The sequence below is a fragment of the Parasteatoda tepidariorum genome, chromosome 5 (genome assembly GCF_982258835.1).
Source record: "Parasteatoda tepidariorum strain Cologne lab strain chromosome 5, Ptep-v5.0, whole genome shotgun sequence".
NCBI lineage: Eukaryota > Metazoa > Arthropoda > Arachnida > Araneae > Theridiidae > Parasteatoda > Parasteatoda tepidariorum.
In genome coordinates, this window is record NC_141759.1 from 92,662,459 (window position 1) to 92,679,050 (window position 16,592).

Genomic DNA, 16,592 nt, shown 5'->3' on the forward strand with positions numbered 1-16,592 from the left:
CTAACACAAATTTGCGCTACTACCCACATTACATGGAGGGGAAAACCACGAAAACTACTAACGGTTAGCCCAGCGGCGAGGGGATTCTAAAACAGGATTCGTCTACGACTGAGGATATTTTATATAAGCAGCACAGTGGTCGGTGCAAGCCGGGAGCAGAATTCGTATCGATCAGCCAAAGCTGGGATTCGAACCTGGTTCACATCATTGGGATTCGAATGCTCTATCTCCTGAGACACCTACGTTCTGTAAATATGTATTCGAAAAATTCTGTTTCTTTTCCCTCTAAAAATACGCAAAACTTTTCGTATAGATCAGCCAACGCTGGGATTCGAACCTGGTACAGAACATTGAGAGGCGGGCGCTCTATCCCTTTAGTCACTACTTCTCCTATTTTAATAACTGTGAGTTTGAAATACTTGTTCATAGTTATTAGATCCAGTTAAGCCTAACTTTTGACAGGGCTTATTATGAAAATGGCAAAAAACGTCAATATGAGGAAAAGCCGTAGTTTTTCGAAAATAAAGAGCGTTTGTCACCTTATTTTTTAATATGTAACAAATTAATCAGGGCTCATAATTTTTTTTAAAAAAAAATTGAGAAATATTGATTGGTTTTGATAATTTTTAATATAGGCGGAAAATCTCGCCAAATTGGCGATTTCTGAAAAAGTTCAATCATTTTTACATTATTTTATAACCGTCGTTGAACAGCCGACCCCATATTGAGTTTACGGCTACCTATGTTCAACTCCGTATCCCTGTAATTTTGAACCTGATCCGGAAGACAAGGGAACTCTTGGATCTAATATCGGGGGAATTTTGTCTTCGTGGTGGACTCTTCAGAAGCCGCATTTGCTTTACATAGATAGGAAAAATACGAAAATCTCTCACGGTTAGCCTGACAGCAAGGAAGCTCTAACCCATGATCCATCTACCACTGAGGATATTTAACTTCTGCACTGTGGTCGGTGCGAGCCGGGTGCGGAACACTCTCTCCTCTGAGCCACCACGGATCCCTTTTATATTATTTTTCCGTTGTAAAGCTCGAGGTAAGGTGATATATACATCTACAGATTGAAATTATAGCTTTGCTACAAGTATAAGGCACTGTAATTTTTTAATTTTTTATTTTTTTCATCGAAATATCTACGAAAAACATTGTTAACACAGCAGCTACAATTGACATTAAATACCGGAAACTAAAATTTGATTTAAATAACAAAACTTCCCATTATTTCATCCATATTTTCTTCAGCCTACAAAGAGGATTCTACTTTTCTTTTAACTATATAAAACTATTTTTTAAAAAAAAAATATGAAACATTTCTCTCGACATTTTTATAAATTGTAGCATGTTCAGTTTTTTTTCTTTCTTCTTCTCATGTTATTTTTATTTATTTTATTCGTTTTCTCTTTTCATACATTGCTTAAGACTATACCATTTCCCCATAGCATGATCGCTTTATTTTCTAAAAACAATAAAAACCTCAGAAGAGCAAGATGCAATGGAGAAATAAGATTCCGAGTGGAAAGAATTTATTTTTTTAAAATTGAAGTATAGATAATAAATAATGCGTGGTTTATTCCATGCATTCTGTATTCATGACGTAAACAAATGGAGAAAAAAAATTCAAGCATCATATTTTTAAGATTGTTTCGGTATATTTGAGGTAACGTCTATTTTATCACGAGGAACAGCATAGATTCTATTCAATATTTGAGTAGTTCTGCAGAGATTTAGAAAAAAAGTATATTTTATTTTGAAAATATATGTTTATTCAATACGATATTGTATAATATATACGTTTAATCGAAAATTTTATCATTGTTTACTTTTTATATATGACAGTTAAAAAAATAATAACAATATAGTTTATTGCAGAAACAATCGGCAAAAACCAATCAGTCCATAAACCGAAGCTTAATCCTTCGACGCCGATAGATTTTTTTCTGATACTCTAATTATATTGTTGTTGTTGTTGTTAATTTACGTCGCACTAGAGCTGCACAATGGGCTATTGGCGACGTTCTGGGAAACATCCCTGAGGATGATCCGAAGACATGCCGTCACAATTTTGATCCTCTGCAGAGGTGATAGCACCCCCGCTTCGGTAGCCCGACGACCTGCATGCGAAGTCGAGCACTTTACGGTAGCACAGTTTAACGAGGACCAATACCGCACACCCTCGGTCCCTACGCAGACTGATCCAAGTGGTCACCCACCCGCACACTGACCGTAGTCAGTGATGCTTGACTTCGGTGATCTGCTGGGAACCGTGTTTTAACGATCAGTCCACTGCGGGACCACTCTAATTATAAGCAAATATCTATGTTGGTATTTTTAAATTATAAAAAAACAGTCCAATAGTTACTAAAAAACGCTTTTAAATTATCGGGATTATATTTGTGCTAAAATATAAATCCGAAAAAAGTAGTTTGATTTTTTTTCCCATTCATATTCAGAAATGTATCAATAATTGATTTTGCGAATTAAAAAAATTTCAATATTCAATTACTAATTACTAAATCTAAATAACAGCAAATAAATTTAAAAAAAAAAAAAAAAAAACATTGTTTGTAAGTGAGCCGTGTTTCGAAGATTTTACTTTTAAAGAAGAAATAGACACCGTTGTTTAATGCCGTAGTTAAGTAATAAAAGGTTAAATATAACATTTTTTTACTTATTTTAACATAAATTTATACAAAATAAAGTAAAAAGCATAAAAAAAATGTTTAATAAAAATCCTGCGTCAGATCCTTACTTCTGATAGTTCAGTGTCAGAAAGTTAAAAAAAAAAAAAAAAATCTGAAATTGAAAATTAAAATGTGACGAAAATCTTTTAGTTTAGTTTTGAGAAAAATATCCAACTTTTCAAGTTTAAAATTCCTGTATCTCTATTGGCACTTCTTTTTTTTTTTTTTTTTTTTTTTTTTAAATTAAAGGAAAAAAAAACTGGTAATGGAACACATATAAACAATTCATGCGATTTCAAAATTAAGGAAGTTTTCGTAATTAACACCCGTAATATATATTTCAGAACATTCGACAAAAAAGCGTGAATAATATGCGTCGCGAATAAACATTTAATCAAGAAATAAAAAAAAACACAGCCAGATATGCCGAATAAGCGAAATGAAATAGATAACTTCAAAACCAGTTTTATTATACAGAATATAGATGAAATAGTTAGCTAGATGAAATATGCAGGTGTTTCTAAACATCTTCTTTTGATTTCTCTTAGCTTTCATCAGCACTCAAATAGGTTTTGATGATTTCAGTCCCGCCTTCCTCAATAATGCGATTTGTTATATTTTGTTTTTCTCCCACTTGAATTATTATTTTCGAACAATATGAACTTTCTGTCCTACAATTTATGACAAGTGTACATTAGGAGTGGTGGTTACGGAACACTCTCAAATATTACGGATTTTTTTTTAGTTTTTTGGATAACTTTCTTTTCTTTTTATTAAAACATTTTTCGTTATGTTCCAGAAATTTTGTGAGGAATTTTTTTTATGTTCTAGAAAAGATATGTTCTACTTGCATGTTTTAGAAATATAATTAAAATTCGAAGCATTCAAACTTGATTTCAAAAACTTTCAAAACTTCGTCAGACGATTTTCTACACGGTTTAGCGCTCAAGAAACACAATCATAACAAGATTTCTCTAGCCGAGCGGTGTCCCGCAGTGGACTGATCGTTAAGACACGGTTCCCAGCAGATCACCGAAGTCAAGCATCACTGACTACGGTCAGTGTGCGGGTGGGTGACCAATTGGATCAGTTTGCGTAGGGACCGAGGGTGTGCGGTATTGGTCCTCGTTAAACTGTGCTACCGTAAAGTGCTCGACTTCGCGTGCAGGTCGTCGGGCTACCGAAGTGGGGGTGCCATCCCCTCTGCAGAGGATCAAAATTGTGATGGCATGTTTTCGGATCATCTTCAGGGGTGTTTCCCAGACCGTCGCCAATAGCCCATTGTGCAGCTCTAGTGCGACGTAAATTAACTACAACAACAACAACAAAAATAAATAAATTATAAAAGAGTATTCTACAAAAACAGTGCAATTTTAAACATCTCTATTTTTAAAAACTCTATAAATACGCTTCTGAGTTAAACTGCAGCAAATTACTTTAGAGAATTTTCACCCCATAAATGGGAAAAAATAAAGCCCAAGGCCTTATTTTTCCTACAACCTCCAAAGAAAACAGTTGCGGGGGAGAAAAAAATCCCCCGAAAAAGATCGATGAAGAAACCGGTGAACTCATTTCCTACAACCGTTACAAAAAAAGCATTGAAGATCCCCACTCATTATTTTAGGGTATTTTTTCTTAATTTTTTCATAAGTCGAAAAGTATGAAGCGTTAATAACCTCCTGGAAATTTTTAATTTACGATACCCGTTCTCTGAGGATCTAAAGTCTGCTATAAAAATAGATAAATCAAGCTGATTAGGGGCAAGAGGGCGAAGTAACACGTACCGAGAAGTAATCGTTAAAATTTAACGATTAGTTTTAAGTATTCGTTAATTGCGGCACGTATAATCCCCTAATGAAGATACCAGGTTATTCTAAGTGGTCGTTAAAATTTATTGGAAACGATAAAGTAACGTACGCATAATGATCTTAAACAAGAAGTAGCAACGAAGAAAAAAATTATTTCTTTTTTTAAGATAACCTATTTGATTAAGAAAAATGGACGTTATTTTCATTTTTATTGTTTCTCGCGAGGAGTATTTACTAGGATAATTTTTTGTAACTCGTGTAAGATTAACTGAATCGAATGATTTGAACTTGTAAAATTTGTAATTTTCTTTGAGAATCTTTAAAAATCAGCAAAAAACTGTTTGAATTTAAAAACATAAGAAGTCAGCTTTTCAAATAAGAATTGAAAAATGGATTGTAGTTGACAGAAGCATCAGGGTAATCTTTTCAGAATGTTCTTTTTTTTAAAAAAAACATAAGGCTAATTAATTAAAGAATTCTGAATGTTTAGAAGGAATCAATGTATTCTTATTGAAACATCCTGATTTTCGGAAAACACAGGCTCATTTTTTGAAGAAAACATAGGCGTGCTTATTCTTATTGAGAAAAATTCTGAAATTTTAGAAAATTTTGACTTGTTTTTATTGAAAAAAAAAACCCTCTTTTTTAAAAAACATCAAAACATTCTTAATGAGAAGAATATTTAATTTTGAGAAAATATCAGTGTATTTTTAATGAAAAAAAAAAGAAAAGAAAACGCAAATTTCAATAAGTTTTGACGTATTTTTAGTGGAAAAGAAACATAATTTTTAGAATACGTGTTTACAGTGGCTGGGATAGCCTGGTTGGTAGGGCACTGGGCCCATGTCCAAGGATCGTGGATACGATACCCGTCGGCAGAAGACCCCGTGTAGTAAATATAGTAAATGCGCGTTAAATCTGTTGAGTCACAAAGTCCTCCATGTCCCCATAACAAATCATATCTCTGGGGGTACTGATCCAGGAGTTTCCTTGTCTTCTGGATAGGTTCCAAATTACAAGGATACGGAGTTGAGCATTAGTAGTCGTAAACCAAAAATCGGATCAGTTGTTCAACGACGGATATAAAATACATGCTTACAGAGACGTGGTGGCTCAGGGGATGGAGTGTTCGTCGTCCAATGAGCAAATTCCAGCGACATTCGAAATTCGCCACCGACTCGCACCGATCGCAATGCTGACGTAAAATATCTTCAGTGGTATACGAATCATGTATTGGAATCCCCTTGTGGTCGGGCTAACCAAAGTAAGTTTTCGTTATTTTTCTCTCCATGTAACACAAATAAGTGTTAGTTCCATGAAAAAGTCAACAACGAAGGCAAGTTTGTTCTAATGCTTGTTCCAGGAGTTCCCTTGTCTCCTGGGTTGGGTTCCAAATTACAAAGCTACGGAGTTGAATATTGACAGTCGTAAACACAGAATTAGATCGGCTGTTCAACTCTGGTTATAAAATAAAATAAAAAAGTACCTTTCTAAATATATTAATTTGACTTACGTGTCTGTAAAATCATCTTCTAAATCATCTCCACCTTCTACATCAACAGCTTCACGTGCGTTAGACAGGAATAGAACTGGACTCGAGTGACCCGCTATCATCCAACCTAAAATTAAAATAAAAGCAATAGTAAACTAATATGTTGAAAACCATAAAATTTCTGAAATAAAAGCATGTTAAGCCTCTACCGTTCTATGAATGAATGCTTTTTTTACAGAGAACTACTGTTTTATAAACTGTTGTAATAATTATTCCGGAGTCTTGGGTCATTGATTTGTTCATTTACGTCGCACTAGAGCTGCACAATGGGCTATTGGCGACGGTCTGGCAAACATCCCTGAGGATGATCCGAAGACATACCATCGCACTTTTGATCCTCTGCAAAAAGGGATAGCTCCCTCGCTTCGGTAGCCCGACGACCTGCACGCGAAGTCGAGCACTTTACGGTAGAACAGTTTAACGAGGACCAATACCGCACACCCTCGGTCCCTACGCAGACTGATCCAAGTGGTCACCCACCCGCACACTGACCGTAGCCAGTGATGCTTGACTTCGGTGATCTGCTGGGAACCGTGTCTTAACGATCAGTCCACTGCGGGACGAGTGTTGGGTCAAAACGCCTATCGTTAGCTGCAGAGTCTTGATGCTGATTTCAAATATAATGTTTAAGAAGTTTTTAATGTTCAAAATGTTTTTAATGATTAAAAAATTTTTAATGTTTAAAAAATTTTTAATGTTCAAAATGTTTTTGATGTTTAAAAAGTTTTTAATATTTAAAAAATTATTAATGTTTAAAAAGTTTTTATTGTTTAAAAAGTTACTCCACTGCTAGAATATCTAGGTTCATAAAAATTCTCTAAAATTCAGAATTCATTATTGGTTTTGATAAATTTCATTTACTTTTAAAAATCGTGCCACATTAGTGATTTTTAAAACAAGTTTAATAATTTTTAAAATATTTAAGTTATTTGCCAGTTCTAAATTCCAAATAATTCTCTACGCCAAGATGGTATTAAAGATAGCTAAAAATTATAGCTTTTCCTCAAATGTAAGGCCTATAAACTGAATGTTTTTTTTATATTATAATTATTTTATTTTATTAATTTTTTATAAAATATTTATTTGTTATTTTATTATTAATATTTTATATATTTTTTATAAATTTTCATCTAGATGGAAAGATCTCACGAAATTGGTGATTTTTAAAAAAAAGCAACTTAATATCATAATACTGTTTTTAAAATGTAAGCTTTTCTCCGTTTTAAATACCAAGTAATTCCTAACGACAATTTGTTTATTAAAAAAACGCATAGTTAAAATGTGAATTTTAATTAAGCAATTTTTAACTAAGCGTTTTAGTTAAGCGCTTAATTAAATTCAAGATTTCATCAATGTGCAAACAATCGATGATTACTCGTATCATGCCCAAGATTCTAACAATGTGCGGAATTTGATGAGCTCTTGGAACATGTTAACTGTTGTATTTATACATTTCTGAAGCGAATAAAGTTTTTAATCAGTTAATATCTTGCCGCTCCAGTTTCTTGGTATTATTTATTTAATAATAAAGGTTTGTTTAATGCCAAACTTCTAAACTCTAGTTCGAAAGAAATACACTGCGATTAACATTATTCAATAAACCTAACCGAATTAATTTGTGTTATAATTAAGTAAATTCGGGAACGAACTCTGTTAATAAGAAGCTTTTAAAAACCTTCGCTGTTGGGGAAAAAAATATGCCAGAACTAATTTTAAGAACATTTAATGCATTTTTTTTGCTTCCTAAACCGGGCAGTTACGCTATCGAGCAAGACAGGTAGGCGTAATAGGCAATCAAAAAAAAGATCTATATCACAGAAATAGTGTATTTCATTGCACCGATGACAGCGTACCTCACACGTTGAACTACGAAAAAAAAGAACGAAAACTAATAAAATGAGAAGAAGGGGAAAAAAACACACACAATTACTTCTCCAGAAAGGAAACAAATAAAAGAAAAAAGTTCGCTTTTGTCGGAAGAGTTTCCCGAAATAAAAATTAGAAAGAGAGAAGGGGAAAAAGATATACTTTCTTATTATAATACTTCTCCACTTCGGAGACACTTAGATTTATAGTCGTAGAAGGAAAAAAAGGGAAAAATTGAATTCCAGAAGAATAAAACAAGCAAAAAAATAAGGCTTTTTTCTTCCACAATATTTCACTTCTTATAAAGAAACTGTTTCGATTACAATTTTCCCCAGAATGTTCCAGAAAAGTTGGCAAACGTGGAATGTTCTGCAGACTCTAATCATGATAAATGGTGCCGGGCTAAAATTTTAGGGGAAAAAGAAATGGTATAATAACGTTATATAAAAATATTATATTCATGTAAAAGAGTAGGAAAAAGTACTTTGTGTCCAATGTTGGTGGTAGGGGAAAAGTTGGAATTGCTTCTTTCTGCAGGGATTAAGCTTGAAATGAATGTGACGTCGTATCAGGTACATAGCAATGTCTCTTATTTATCTTCCGAGGATGAATTATACTGTTTTTCCGAAATAAATATTTCCAGAAAATACATATGGAATAAAAATGCTTTCCGGAGTTTTAAATGTTACGTTTTGTACGTAGTATTTTGTATATCTACTTCACATTTTAGTTGTTACGACATTTTTACCTTAATTTAAGAAAGAAAAAAAAAATTAAAATTAAGTTTTTGGCCTCAAAATATGAAACTTTAAGTTTTTGGAATCAAAATATATCAGGAAACTTAAATCTTTTTTCAAAACGACTAAATTATGAAAAGAAAAAAAAACGTGAAAATTTTTCATCGATTTCTGTTTGAAATTAAAATAAAAAATTTACAAATAAATTTTCGTGATTGCCTACGTACATTGTCTACATGTAACGCTTATGAAATGTTTAAATTTTTCCCGAAAAACAAACACTATCGTAGAAAAATGTTGAATGTCATTCCCAAATATTTTACGACAGAGAAAAGAAGAAGAAAAACAATACTTGAAAACTCGAATTCAAATTGACAACTATATATTATAATTAAAAAATTAATGCATAAAGCGAGTACGCCACAATTTAAAAATGTATCCGTGGTTTATATTTATTGTATCACGTTTCATTTTTATCATAACTAAGATAAAGTAAGAAATTCAATATTTTTCTGCGCAAGAAAAATATATTTCAAATACGAAATATGGAACAAAATTAAAAAGAAGAAAATTAAAACTTTTAACATGTTGAATGCCATGGGGGTTACCATTTACCGGTACTGAGTTCGTTCGTAGCTCTACTGAGGTCACCGGTGACCGGCGAAGCCAAAATTATTAGAAACACATAATTCGAGTAAATTTTGATTTTTTTTTAATATTATTATCGTTACTAAGTTGGTTTGAAGAAATTAATGCAATATAGAACACACAGAAATAGTTTTATTTATATACACAGAGATGCCAACTTGCTCCCAACAGCAAATAAATATTTTCAAGTGGTAGTTAATTAATCGTGATTCTTGGTTTATTAAATTCAATTTAGTAGATTTTTATCCACCACTATTTCTAAGCAATTCGTAGGCTTATATAGGGTAAACCAACCAGTGAAGGAACATTTCATACACATTCCTTTAAAATAAGAATTTTAAAGTTTTTCTTTAGATTGATTGGTAACAATAGCTTACTGCCAAACAATAGGAAGTCATCCAGCAAGGCTTTGGATTATCTGGTCAAATAGACTTCTCTGGAAAAATTTTTGAATTTATTATCTCTGCAACACCTTGTTTCTTTGAAAAATTATAAGGTGACTGTTTGTATTTATATGTTTGAAGTGGAATTAATTGCATGTAATAGTTTTATTTTTCTCACTGTGAAAAAAAGAATTAAAAATATAGTTATTGAAGTTACGTTTATTTTTTTAGGCATCATAGCATTATAAAGTACCGAGATAAGGGGGTGTTTATTCACTGGATCACCAAACGATGAAAAACCAGTGAAGGAACAAGTGTTCCTTTACAAGTTTTCTTTCTAAGTTAATGAAAATAAAAGATAAACTTTAATTTTCTTGTACCTTTAACCCTTTCGCGCCGACTGTCACAAATACGTGCCAACATAAAACTGTATCAATCAGGGTAAAAATATAAAACTGGTAATCAAAGTATTTCTTTAGCAGTTTATTTGTGGGCGGAGTTATAATTGTTTGATTTATTTAATTCACCATTACTTTGTTCAAAATAAAACTATTTAGTTATACTTTGAATTGACATTGATTAATATATGATTAAACTAACAATAATTAAAGTAAAAGCAAAGTAAGTCTGTCAAATTAGCAACGACTACATTTAAGTTACCGTTTTTTATTTAATTGCAACTTGATTCTGATTTTGTACAAATGCTTTCCTGAATCACCTGTCCCCAAAGGGTTAATGATGTTCCGCATCAAAAATATATTAAAAATACGAAAAACAACTTCTAACCAGTGAGGGAACAGGCATGTTCCTTTACTGGGCATAGATTTCCCAGTGAATGAACAGTATGTGTTAATATGTTGACACTTTAATTTTCAATTCATGATTACAAAAAAAAAAATTAACATTTTACAAGTATTTATATGTTGTAATTTCAAGAATAGGCTTGTTTTTAAATATTTGTATGGCTTGTAAATTCATGAAGAGCATTAAAAAACAACCAAAATTAAGTGTTCCTTTACTGGGTGTTCATTCACTGGTAAGAGCTGTTCCTGCACTTGGTCTTCTTACTACTTGTTATTTGAACCTCCAAAACTTTAAAACAATATTATGTAAGTTCTCTACAATTTTTTTTTTACATAATTTGCAATTAGTAACAAATATGTTGACACTGTCATTGAACTAAAATCACGAATTTTGAAATTAATATGATTTTTTAAAAGAAAAGCGAAGCTTAAGTGTTCCTTCACTGGTTAGTTTACCCTAACTCACCACTTTTTTTCAGATATGTCGGCTGTAGTGCCAGACCAATGCGGAATCATAGAGTCTTCACTAGGAAAACACAAGATGCCCCCAGTAATGCTGTAAAATTCCTAAGCCTTATTAAGGAACTTCAGGAACTACTCAAAGACGATCAAGTAGTTACACTACTTCTCTCACTGCTTCCAACCAAAAAGATCTAGATGTGGAGCATTTCCATCATGCCGACGTATCACCCATAATATGCTTTATTTTTATTTTCAGGTTCATTTGAACCAGCAGTACAAACAGTACTATGTATGTCCATTATGGGTATTTTATGATGAATGGGAAAAGGGCTTTTATTTGGCCTCAGATGCCCAGCTAAACCGAATAGAACAGAACAGAATTTTTTCAGATATGTCATGTTTAACCTTTTAAAAACTAGCAAAATCTGTCTAATATTTGCAAATTTAGTTTGTAGTTACTTACCGTGTAAAAAAAAAAAACTTTTTCGAACCTTAGCGATCAATAACGTCTAATATAACTTGATTCATTGGGATAGCTAATTTTGCTTTTGCTCGCTTATATATTTTTTAAAAAAGTAAAAAAAAATTAGTTTGTTTGTAAGGTATGAAGTTCTTCGTTTATTTTTATTCGAGTTCTTTTTTTTTTTCTGTTGCTGTTTGATGAAGACAAAAGTCAGAGTTGAACCTGAAACCGCCGGATGTATTGTTAACGAGTTTTGCGAGAAACGGGCCTATCCCATGAATATTTCACAAACGAAAAATATTTTTAAAAAAATGTTGATGAATGAAAAAGGAAAAATAACTATATAGTCTTATTAGTTTCTTATGCTACTTCAAGTCTAAGTTAGAAAGATGATTTTGAGACAACCTTATTACGTCTTAGTTAAAAAGATTATTTTAAGACAACCTTATTTCACGTCTAAATTAGAAAGATGATTTTGAGACAACCTTATTTTACGTCTAAATTAAAACGATGATTTTAAAACAACCTTATTACACGTCTTAGTTAGAAACGTAATTTCGATGCAACTTTAGTTCACGTCTAAGTTAGAAAGATGATTTTGCGACAATCTTATTTCACGTCTACGTTAGAAAGATGATTTTGAGACAATTTTATTTCACGTCTAAGTTAAAAAAGACGATTTTGAGAAAACCTTAATTTATCGTCTGAGTTACAAAGATAATTTTGAGACAACCTTATTTCCCGTCTAAGAAAGATGATTTTAAGACAACCTTATTTCCCGTCTAAGCTAGAAAGACGATTTTATTACAACCGTACTTCACGTCTAAGTTAGAAAGGCGATTTTGAGGCACACTTATTGCACATCTAAGTTAGAAAGATGATTTTGATACAGCCGTAAAGACACTTCACTGTTTAATTAAAGTGTCAAATATATGCACAAACACGTTCGTTTTAAGTGCTTCAGTAAAGTCGGCAAAACGTCAACACAATCCCAATTTAAACCCGTAAAAGCACTTGCACTTTTTAAAAAAAAATGGTAGATTAGATATCTGCAGGGCAATGACTGAAATAAAATAGCAATCAATTTTCAAGCTTTTGACACTTTTAATTTACTAACTGAAACACATTCTCTCTGATGCCATTCTCTAAAACGCCAAACACAAATTATAATCCTTTTCGAAAGCTAAACAAACCCCCTTGCCTAATGAAAAATACACAAATGAAAGAGGCACAAAGCATAAAAGCTAAATCTACTTCAGCAAACATACCATTAAATCTTTATTTCCATCTCCTCCAGAAGACCTGAAAAGCATAAAAATGGTCCCGAAAGCATCCATCTTCTCCGGGTTTTAAATAAATGCACACCGTACAGTACCGGTAAATAATTGAAGGCCTCTTAATCAAAGTTGTAGTAGTTGCGCCGATGTATCGTTACATATTTCTCCCCGGAGAATTATTTTCGAGAGAGTTTCCGAGATTAATGGATTGTTGGGGGTCGGAGATGAGTTCGAGTTGAGATTGTTGTCAGTGTCAGAAAAGATGAGCCTGTCAAAAATAATTTTTAATACAATGAAAGGAGGAAGAAACGAGAATGCATAAATTAAGTTTTTTTTTTTCCTTTTACGGACAAATCTCTTTATGTTTGGCGCGTTAAAAGACTATTCAAGTGGGAGAATGCTGATTGCTTGTATGATGAAGAGAAAATAAACTTTCATTCAGAATCAACTCGATTGTCTAATTTATTTTATTGTAACTTTAGACCGAAATTCTAAATATATCCACAGTGAGTGATCATTTTTAAATTAACTACCATCTTAAATTGAACCATGATATCAGTGCAATTCGTTTATTCCTTATCAATGTGTCAAGATGAAGCATAATAATATCAGAGCAATGCGTCACTTTCTTATCAATGCGTCATGATGAAGCATAATATCAGTGCAATTCGTCACTTCTTTAGCAATGTGTCAAGATTAAGCATAATAATATCAGTGCAATTTGTTGCCATTCTAGTAATGAGCCAAGTTGAAGCAAAATAATATCACAGCAATGAGTTCTAAATTCGTTAAATAGAAATTCTAAATATATTCACGGTGAGTGATCATTTTTAAATTAACTACCATCCTAAATTGAACTATGATATCAGTGCAATTCGTTTATTCCTTATCAATGTGTCAAGATTAAGCATAATAATATCAGTGCAATGCGTCACTTTCTTATCAATGCGTCATGATGAAGCATAATATCAGTGCAATTCGTCACTTCTTTAGCAATGTGTCAAGATTAAGCATAATAATATCAGTGCAATTTGTTGCCATTCTAGTAATGAGCCAAGTTGAAGCAAAATAATATCACAGCAATGAGTTCTAAATTCGTTAAATAGAAATTCTAAATATATTCACGGTGAGTGATCATTTTTAAATTAACTACCATCCTAAATTGAACTATGATATCAGTGCAATTCGTTTATTCCTTATCAATGTGTCAAGATTAAGCATAATAATATCAGTGCAATGCGTCACTTCCTTTGCAATGTGTCAAGATCAAGCATAATAATATCAGTGCAATGCGTCACTTTCTTAGCAATGTGTCAAGATCAAGCATAATAATATCATTGCAATGCGTCACTTTCTTAGCAATGTGTCAAGATTAAGCATAATAATATCATTGCAATTCGTCACTTTCTTAGCAATGTGTCAAGATCAAGCATAATAATATCAGTGCAATTCGTCACTTTCTTAGCAATGTGTCAAGATTAAGCATAATAATATCAGTGCAATTTGTTGCCATTCTAGTAATGAGCCAAGTTGAAGCAAAATAATATCACAGCAATGAGTTCTAAATTCGTTAAATAGAAATTCTAAATATATCCACAGTGAGTGATCATTTTTAAATTAACTACCATCCTAAATTGAACTATGATATCAGTGCAATTCGTTTATTCCTTATCAATGTGTCAAGATTAAGCATAATAATATCAGTGCAATGCGTCACTTTCTTATCAATGCGTCATGATGAAGCATAATATCAGTGCAATTCGTCACTTCTTTAGCAATGTGTCAAGATTAAGCATAATAATATCAGTGCAATTTGTTGCCATTCTAGTAATGAGCCAAGTTGAAGCAAAATAATATCACAGCAATGAGTTCTAAATTCGTTAAATAGAAATTCTAAATATATTCACGGTGAGTGATCATTTTTAAATTAACTACCATCCTAAATTGAACTATGATATCAGTGCAATTCGTTTATTCCTTATCAATGTGTCAAGATTAAGCATAATAATATCAGTGCAATGCGTCACTTCCTTTGCAATGTGTCAAGATCAAGCATAATAATATCAGTGCAATGCGTCACTTTCTTAGCAATGTGTCAAGATCAAGCATAATAATATCATTGCAATGCGTCACTTTCTTAGCAATGTGTCAAGATTAAGCATAATAATATCATTGCAATTCGTCACTTTCTTAGCAATGTGTCAAGATCAAGCATAATAATATCAGTGCAATTCGTCACTTTCTTAGCAATGCGTCAAGATGAAGTATAATAATATCAGTGCAATTCGTCACTTCCTTAGCAATGTGTCAAGATTAAGCATGATAGTATTAGTGCAATTCGTCACTTCCGTAGCAATGTGTCAAGATCAAGCATAATAATATCAGTGCAATGCGTCACTTCCTTAGCAATGGGTCGAGATTAAGCGTAATAATATCAGTGCAATGCGTCACTTCCTTAGCAATGGGTCGAGATTAAGCATAATAATATCAGTGCAATGCGTCACTTCCTTAGCAATGCGTCAAGATTAAGCATAATAATATCAGTGCAATGCGTCACTTCCTTAGCAATGGGTCGAGATTAAGCATAATAACATCAGTGCAATGCGTCACTTCATTAGCAATGTGTCAAGATTAAGCATAATAACATTAGTGCAATGCGTCACTTCCTTAGCAATGTGTCAAGATTAAGCATAATAATATCAGTTCAATGCGTCACTTCTTTAGCAATGTGTCAAGATTAAGCTTAATAATATAAGTGCAATTTGAAGCCATTCTAGTAATGAGCCAGGTGGAAACATAGTAATATTATAGCAATCCTCTTCTAACCTAGTAATGTGTCAGAGTTGAAGCACAATATGATGGCAATTTGTGACCAGCCTAGGAATGTGTGAAGTTGAAGCATAATAATATCAGCGAAATTTGCTGCTACCTTAGTAATGTTTCAAGTTGAAGAATAATATCGGAGTCATTTGTTAATTACGTCGTGACATGTCAAGTTAAAGCTTAATATTAGTGCAATTCGCTACTATTTAAATATGTATCGAATTGAGGCATAATATTAGTGCGATGAACTGCTACCTTAGTAATGTGCTACTTTAGTAGTTGAAGCCTAATATTAGTGCAACTTACTACTACCTTAACACTATGCCAAGTTAAAGCCAAATTTAGTAATTTGTTTTTGTAATTTGTTTAAGTTTTAGTAATTAACCACCATGATTGAATTTTCTAAGAAGTCTTATGCCAGGGGAGATGTTTTGAAAGAAATTTTGCCAAACCTTTACTAGACTGAGCTGTTCACTGGACGTTGTTTTCATCATTCAGCACTGAGTACTCTGACAGGGGAAGTAAATCAGCTCTTCCTCAGAATAGTGTTCACGAAATCTGATTTGTTGAACTCATAAAGAGGTTCGTGTAATTCGGGAAGGCAGTTGTGTAGTAAACGAATATATCCATTCAAGATATTTCATCGGTCACTACTATATAATATAATGAATATCCAACCACGTTTCAAATGATTATAGATAAAATATTGCCTGGACAAAAACTCGCGAGATTTAAATTTTTTTTTGATCTTAATATTCCCTCTGAACAAAATTTCTTTTTGGATCAAAATTTCCCAAAAAATGTTAGCTTTATTTCAGTACAATAACTTTCTCAAAATATTTTTGAAATATATAGTTCACATGAGAACAAATCATATGAGAACAATTTCATACAATTCTTGAAAAAACGAGTATATGTGTTATGAAGTAATAGAAATCAAAATATTTTGAAATAGTAATAATTTATTAAATTAAATTTAAGGTCCCACTTATTAACTTAAGGAATTTAAACTAATAAATACACAAATTGCCATTATGTTTTTTTTTACAAGAAAAAGTTTGTAAAGCGACAAAA

At 32.3% G+C, this 16,592-nt stretch overlaps 1 protein-coding gene across 1 annotated transcript in view; it reads right to left on the reverse strand.

Annotated features, from left to right (window-relative positions):
• The window catches only part of LOC107450463 (tyrosine-protein kinase transmembrane receptor Ror), a 272,177-nt gene that overhangs the window by 183,512 nt on the left and 72,073 nt on the right, over window positions 1-16,592 (reverse strand). The window contains exon 2 of the mRNA XM_087164527.1: window positions 6,018-6,123. Coding sequence (XP_087020653.1) covers window positions 6,018-6,123 — 106 coding nt within the window. The remainder of the gene's footprint in view (window positions 1-6,017; window positions 6,124-16,592) is intronic.